We start from the raw sequence: 8,567 nt of genomic DNA, 5'->3' as shown, positions 1-8,567 counted from the left end.
GGTGTGAGACATTTTATTTAGAATTTGATGAGTATTAGACACTGTGTGAAAGGAGTTTTTATGTCCCATGTTTTGAGAATCTAAACTGATCCTGTTTTTAGATCAGTGAAAATACGCTCTATGATGATGTTATTAACGTTTATCCAAACCATTGAATGTACTACACCAGCAGTGAACCCTGGGAAAAACTGTGTACTCTGGGTGATGAGGAGGTATCACAGTGGGCTCATTAGTTCTGACAAATGTGCCATTCTGGCAGGGGATGTTGATAATGGCAGGGGTGATATCTGTGTAGGGGTAGGGACCTTATGGGGAATCTCTGTACCTGTGTTGGTGTTGCTGTGAATGTAGCACTGCTCTAAAAAAATTAAGTCTTAGCAACAAGAACAAACTAAAAAGCAACAACGACCAAAAGATCTTATTAAAGCTGAGAGGAGGCGTGTGATTTTGCTACCTCCTCCCCGCCCCCCACAGAGACAGCTGAGAGGGAGCCCATCTGCTCCTCCTCTGAGAGGGGAAGGGACAGGTCTGGAGTCACCACTGAATCATACTCGGGATGCCTGCTGGGTCAATCTTCGTTCTGTTGGGGCCACAGTGGATCCACCTGTATGCTGTCCATTGAGTTTCTAATGCAGGGGATTCAAAGATGGATGTCTTCAGTGCAACCCTGACACTTGAAGGGAGCAGGCACTCATTCCAGGTAAGCCCAAATCCAACTAGACTAAATTTAGAAAAAAACAGATGATTAAATTTTGATAAACAGCTGAATGATTTTGTTCTTCTGTGCTGAATAAATCTCAATAAAATCAGCTCTCATATCTTGTATATCTTCAAATTTCATACCTGACTGCAAAAATATGTTCAGATTTCATAACCTGGCTTCCATGGCCTTTGGCAGAGATGAAACCTTACTTTTCCAAGTTTTTCTACTATGACACTAGAATCCGTCTAAACCAGCGATTTCATATTGATCTTCTCTGTTTGTCCCATCATCCCCATTAAAACGTTGGTTGGTTTCTTTCATGTCAATGCTCTCACCCCTCTGATTTTCATAGCTTTGCATCACAAACTCTTTACAACCAAGAGCCTATTATATTTCTACTTTCCTCTCCTCATATACAGAACCTGTTATGTACTTTGTATTTTATTATTTATTTATTATTTATTTATTTATTCATTTATTTATTTAATATTTATTCATTATTGAAAGACAGAGGGAGACAGAGTGCTAATGGGAAGGGGCAGAGAGAGAGGGAGACACAGAATTTGAAGCAGGTTCTAGGCTCTAAGCTGTCAGCCCAAAGCCCCATGCAGGGCTCTAACTCACGGACTGCAAGATCATGACCTGAGCCAAGCCATCTGCTCAACCAACTGAGCCACCCTGGCGCCCCTGTTTTTTCGTATTTATGAACGGTATTTGGAGTTGCCATTCCCAGCTCCTGATCACCATGAGCAAATTAGCAGGAACCACAGTGCCGAGATGATTTCAACTACTCGGGGAAGGAAATATGTGTCAAAAACAGTTGTGCAGATGTATTAAGGGTAAATGAACACGTAGATTAATATGCTGGTAATTTTAATAATCATAATGGAATGTTGATACTAGTAATCATAATGAAAGAGCCATTCCAATCACAGTTACTAAATACCTGCATCTCTTCTGCGTCGTACATACTGAATTATTTAGCCTTCACAGAAACCCTAAAAAGTAGATTATTTTAATCTTCATGTCTACAGAGGAAGAATAAGTAGCACAGTTATGCAGGGACTTGAGAAATATGGCACCATACTGCGCAGTGCGTGGGGTATGAATCCTGGTGGTGTGGCTTCAGCCTAGATGCTCTGTCATTGTGCTAACCTACCTCTCTGCTCTGCTTTAGGGGATTTGCATCTTAGGGAACCTGGTTTAGAACTTGAATTTCTTCAATCAAATCTATAGTTCATCTCTTAACATAACCCTGAGTTTTTCACTGACCCATCTATCCTTTAGGAATTTTTACTCTTCTCTTTGCAGATGGTTTCTATTCTTCTAATACCAATCACATAGTCCCTTACATAATTAATGCTTTCATCTATGCATATCTTAAAACTCAAAAATCATTAAGAACAGGTGAGTATTTTGCCCAATCTTCACAATAAGTCCAGATAATTGTGATTTGATATTTAAAATCAAAGATAATTATGGAATTCTGAGAGAAGGGAACAGGCAGTACAATTTTAAAATGTTTTGAAACAAACACTAAATTAGAATGGGGAAATGGACAGCTTGTAATAAAAGAAAAGGAAAAAAAGTCAGAGAAAAAGAGAAAAAGTAAAATCATAATAGGGAAAGCAGCAGAGGCGGGGACTTACATAGCTCTTGCTTATTATAGGCTGGATCTTTTTCTCATTTTATCTGCAGTGCAGTGTAACCATGTTATGTGCAAAGTAGCTTTCCACAGCTAGTAAAGAGTGGAGCTGGGATTTGAACCCAAGACATCTGACTACAGCAACTGTGTTCTTGACCAAGAAATGTAGTTAGTTATTTTCTTGATGAATAGCCATCCCAGATAGAATATCAAGATTGCAAAATATGAACTGACCAAAGATAAAAAATTTCATAAAAGCAATATTTTCATTAAAAATGTAGTAACAATGTAAAATGTGGTTGGTGATAAAAATGTATGTGCATATAACAAAATACAATTGTTTTCTACTAACCAAATGAGAGAATAAGATCGTGTCATAAAATAACCTTTCTTGTTTGTTTGCATGTTCATCAGCTTTTTTGCAAAATCATCAACCTTGAAATATTGATCATATGTGTATATAATAAAAGGATGTAGAGATACACACATTTGTAAATATACTTAGAGAATGTTTCCTAAAAGACATTTCTAAAAGAAAACCAAAAGTAGTTATTTCTGGAGAGTAGGAGTGTAAATTCAATAGTTTGGAGACAGCTTTAAATTTTCTTTTATCCTTCTGTGTCTTTTGAATAAGTAGTGATAAACATGAATTATTTCATCATAAAATATAGTTAATAAGTGGAGGCAAAATGTTGAGAAACATTTTTAATAATTATCAACAGCAATGATAATCTCTAGCACTTGGGACAACAACATCATACTTTGGAAATTAAGTTGTTATGTATGTGACTCAAAATTGGAAACTATATAAATAACTCAAAGGACATATGGTCAAAGAGATGCCACTTATGAAACTTTATACAATGTCACATAATTAAATTAACAGTTAAACTAATGCTAAGTATAATAACATGGGAAGAAGTGTTATAATAATTCATGTCAAAATCAGGACACAAAATGATATAATATGATGATTTCAGTGACAAACTCAACAAGTTATGAACAAAAACTTGAACTAGAACAATCATAACATAGTATGTTGGAATTATGGGATATGTTTCAAGATGAAATGTTTAGAAGTATCCTGGTGACCTCAGGGTAAATGAACATATCTGAGTAACAATACTATTTAGATTATAGGAATCATTAGGAATTTTATAGCATGTTCAATTCATAGGCAGAGATGCCCAATATTCTGAGTTTACTCCCACAGTACAGTCAAGGGGGTAAACAGTTTCCCTCAATTATGTCAACTTCAAAGGTGTCCTGATATTTGTTATATAATAGCGTCAGTAAAACTGACATTGGACAATGGAGGTTAAGTAAAAGATTGTCAAAACATACTTTGTAAAGTATATTTCATCCAACATACTGATGGAGTCAGAGATAAAGGGGTCAGGGACCCAAAAATGAATAAACTGAACTGCGAATACTTTCTTCCAGAGGGATTCTCCAACAAGTTAATTATAGTGGAATAGTGTTTTCCAGATGTCAAAGTACATAGATAAAATGCATAACACATGTGATATATGTGTGTATCTGTGTGCCTAAACAATCTTTTAATTCTTAGGGAAAATCAGGATCAGGTAAGGCAAATATTTGTACTCCGTTTTTCATACGAAAGCTAAATTTTGAGACAGTTAAGTCACTTGCTGAAGGAGAATTGAAGTTCTGATGCTTTCAATCTTAGTAGGAATCATAATTTTTAAAGGACATTTCATTTTACCTCCCCAAATGCAAAGGCTTTGATCCAAGGCAGTTAGTTTCTAAATCAACAGATAGATCTGGGAGAGGGTTGGGCATCTGCAGATTAACCAAGAGTCATAGAAGTTTCAAGGCAGTCAGAGGTAACATAACATGGAGCAAAAGCAAGGCATTCAGAGTTCAGCCCACCGATCTTCCCAAGCTGTCACTTCTTTTCTTCCCTTTGCAGATTCAGCCCTTGTCCTCAACTGCACCTTACTTTCAGCCAGTAGTATTGCGATGAATAGCAGTGTGACTGAATTCATTCTCCTTGGGTTGACACGGGATGCAGGAAAGCAGAAGGCAGTATTCGGGGTCTTCTTGATTCTTTACCTTGCAACACTGTTGGGGAACTTTCTTATTGTAGTGACTATTAAAATAAGCAGGACCCTTGGGAGTCCTATGTACTTCTTCCTGTTCTATCTGTCTTTTGCTGACGCCTGCTTCTCTACAACCACAGCCCCCAGATTGATTGTGGATGCCCTTGCTCAGAAGAAGACCATTTCCTACAAAGAGTGCATGACTCAGGTCTTTGCAGCCCATTTCTTTGGGTGCATGGAAATCTTGGTGCTCATCCTCATGGCTTTTGATCGCTATGTAGCCATTTGTAAGCCCTTGCGATACACAACCATCATGAGCCGGCACGTGTGCAGCGTTTTGGTGATTTTAGCCTGGGTGGGATCTTGTATCCACTCTTCAGCACAAATTTTCCTGGCTTTGAGATTGCCTTTCTGTGGCCCCAATGTGATTGATCACTATTTCTGTGATTTGCAGCCCTTGTTGAAACTTGCCTGCATGGACACTTATGTGATAAATTTGCTAGTTGTTTCCAACAGTGGGGCCATATGCACAGTAAGTTTCATAATCCTGCTTATGTCCTATGTTGTCATCTTGTACTCTCTGCGTAACCACAGTACTGAAGGAAGGCGAAAAGCCCTTTCCACCTGCACCTCCCACTTTATTGTGGTTGTTTTATTTTTTGGTCCATGCATATTCATGTATACACGCCCCCCAACCACATTTCCAATAGACAAGACAGTGGCTGTGTTTTATACAATTGGGACGCCCTTGCTCAACCCTCTGATATATACACTGAGGAATGTTGAAGTGAAAAATGCCATGAAAAAGTTATGGTGTAGCAAAACATGACTTCTTTTGATACAGGGTATTCAGGGATTTTAATGTATTTTTCCTTAACAGCTGGTTTCTTTCATGTGCAGGAAAGATGAAATGTTCTCATTGTGGGAAAAATCCATTAAAATTTTTAATTTCACTAATATTTTATATATTTAATTGACTTATTATGAATAAGTATGAATAAATGCACATCCCTTTTTCAGAGAGGATGGCATTAGAATAGGATTACTTAAAATCCATAAACATTGTGAACCACCTGTGCTGGCTCTCAGTTGAATTCTTTTGATACCTGGCTATATTCACATGATAATTTATCTTCCTGTACAATTTGTCTTCAGAAAATAATATACTCACTATTGACAGAATGATTGTGTGTTTGTGTGTGCACACACTAATCCTTTACAGATTTTATTCTAGTCCTTAAGAACTTGGATGTAGAGGTAATCCCTATGGAACCAGAGCTTAGAAATGAAGGTTGTGGTCTCGAGTTGGAGAAGATGTTCTGAGAAAATTCTGTGGTGGAATCTGTGCCTCAGCTTGACTCACTGGGACATGAATGGACCCTCAAACTCCATGAAAAGCTGGAAACCTCAGTGAAAACCTGGACTGTCACTGGAAAACACTGTCAATGTTCGGTGAATGGTGGGAGAAGGAGAGTTTTACACTTGGCAGTGATGGGCGGTATCAGCCAGGAACTGCTTTTTGGCAGGGTCCTTCTCTTTCATCGTCACAGATCAGGGTCAGTGAGGGGGTTTGGCAGCAGGAATATGCAGAAGGTTAAGGGGTAGAAGCATGGCTAGAAAACAATGTACAGTGTAGAGAAAGCAAAGGTGAAAGGAAAGTGGTAACTGTCTCCAGGTGGGATAGAAGAAGCTTTGCCTTTTCATATTGGAGAATACTCATTGGGTATCTGAACGTTTGCAGGGAAAAAAAATGCAGTTCCTGGGTATCTCTATAAAATTGACCTAGATTAGCTTGACTTCCTTGGCTGTTACATTTATTTGCATATCGGTACAACCCTTTATTTATTTATTTAGGTTCCTAATACTATCTGAAAATTCAAATTTCCTATTCCTTGGGAGAACCAGGATTGAAGGTGCTTTCCAATTTTGGGCTTCTGGTTTTGTAGGAGAATGTTTAAATACATATTTTGATTTTTGAAGTTAACCTAATTGATATGTGTAATGAACACCCTACCATCATAACCACCACCACGCCCGCTACCACCACATCATAATCTCATAATTAAGTACTGTCATGTGATGCTGTTTCAGTGTCTGAACTTATAATTCCCACCAAATTGGCACCAAGAAATTACTTTAAGTGATATAGGCTAATGAGAAAAGAATCCAATGACCTTCCCAATTATGAGAACATTTCTACTAACTGAAGACCAAATGTTATCATGTCCCATCTAAGATGCCCAAGACTCCTACATACAAAGAGGTGGCAGAATAAATAGTTAAGTCCTAAGGAAGACATTTGTCCGAGCTCTCAGTGCCTTATTTACAAGAGGCAATTATCTTTTATATTCTAAGTGAAGACTCCCGATTCCTAGTTTTGTGCCTCGCAGTTTCATTTCTGAAGCATTTGAATCCGGTCATGTGAAGGTTATATTTAGAATAATTGCAGAAATTTTCTTGTCATGCTTAGTTCATTTGGATGCCATATTCCCTTAGATGTTAAATAAAGTCTCAGTTGGAAGGGGTGGGAGAACTTGCAGGGAACTGAAAGATCTTACTTGACCTGGTACCTTAACAAACTGCCTCACTGTCTCTGCTTCTGGCAAATGGTGAAAGCTTTTTATTTGCCTTCCTTCTGGGGGCTTCTATGTAGGCTCTCTAATTTTAGCATCCTTGATGTGGAAAGATTTCTATTTCTTATCATCACTGATGACCCCTTGTTAGCCCTTAGAAAGCCAGTGGTTACCTTCCAAATTCTGTATGCTTCCTGGTGAACTCTTTTGGGTTGGTCCCTAAAAGATCTTTATGGCTTCTCTGTGGCAGTTTGTGGGGAAACATCCAGGCATCTCTGCTCCCAAAGTGTTCTATTAATGAAGAAACATTTCTAACATAGACTGACTTCAACCAGTCACCCTCATCTGATACCAACCAGTCTCTCTTCCTTCCTTGACTTTTCTTATCTAAGTCTGCTCAGTGCACCCATATGGAGGGTCCCATGCTAGGTTCTCAGAGTAGCGCTCCTGCATGCAAACACACACACAAACACACACACACACACACACACACACACACACACACAAACACACACACCCCTGGGGTGAGGGACAGACATATCTCTACAGTGAATTCTCTAAAGCTGTTTTCACAAATTACTCAGCCACTTTATAACCCGACCACGCTTATATCCTTTATCTAGTTGTAGGACACTTCTGCTGATCATTTCCTTGGTTTGGAAGTAGCATAAGGTGATTTAGGCACAAGTTCACATCCATTGTGTCTATTCAACATTTGAGTTTTAACACCTTGCTACATAAGAAAGGTTACATTATAAACAATTTGTATGACCACTGGACCTGAAGAGAATTTATTTTCATTTGGAAAGTGATGGTAGACAGCACTGGAGGGGCCAAGATGGTGGAGAAGCCGGGTAGTTTTTTCTTTTCTCTGTCTCTTCCCTGAAATACAGTTAGATCATCACCAAACCATCTTGCACAACTAGAAAACAGATTTGAGGATTAACACAACAATCTGCAACTTGAGGCACAGAACTCAGCAGGTCCATGGTGCAGAGAGGTGAACTGGGGGAGAGAGAAGCTGTGGATAGTAGGGAGCTGTTTTTGCTTGTGGACAGAGGACAGAGACAGGGCGAGAGTACAGGAAATGCACTCCCCCTAAAAGCAGCTGATGAGGAAGAGAAAGTGTGGAAACACCCACAAGGACTGATCAAGAAAGGGATAAAGGGAACTTAGAAAGAAAGGGTTTAATTACCATTTACAGACGGGTTTTATCAAGAAAGGATGCTGAATTTTGTCAAATGGTTTCTCCATATCTATTTACAGGTTCACGTGGTTCTTCTCCTTTCTCTTACTAATGTGATGTATCACATTGATGATTTGTGGAAATTGGGTCATCCTTGCATCCCAGGTATAAATCCCACTAGATCGTGGTGAATAGTTCTTTTAGTGTATTGTTGGATCAGGTTGGGTAGGATCTTGTTGAGACGTTTGCATCCATGGCATCAGGGAAATTGGTCTGTAGTTCTCCTTTTTAGTTCTCCATTTCAGTTCTCCATTTAGTTCTCAATTTCAAGGTAAATGCTGGCCTCATAGAATGTGTTTGGAACTTTTCCATCTATTTCTACTTTTTGGAACAGCTT

The 8,567-nt window shown here is 38.6% G+C and overlaps 1 protein-coding gene across 1 annotated transcript; it reads left to right on the top strand.

Annotated features, from left to right (window-relative positions):
* Nucleotides 1-4,331: 4,331 nt before the first annotated feature.
* LOC144612867 (olfactory receptor 4C11-like) lies at nt 4,332-6,016 on the top strand. Its single transcript, XM_078432627.2, has 2 exons — nt 4,332-5,229; nt 5,787-6,016. The coding sequence occupies exons 1-2, from the start codon at nt 4,332-4,334 to the stop codon at nt 6,014-6,016; spliced, it is 1,128 nt and encodes a 375-aa protein (XP_078288753.1).
* The last annotated feature ends 2,551 nt before the right edge of the window (nt 6,017-8,567 follow it).

Source organism: Panthera onca, chromosome D1 (genome assembly GCF_046562875.1).
Source record: "Panthera onca isolate mPanOnc1 chromosome D1, mPanOnc1 haplotype 2, whole genome shotgun sequence".
Taxonomy (NCBI): Eukaryota; Metazoa; Chordata; class Mammalia; order Carnivora; family Felidae; genus Panthera; species Panthera onca.
Note: the sequence above shows the minus strand (reverse complement) of the source record. Positions and strands in the feature narration are given on the sequence as shown.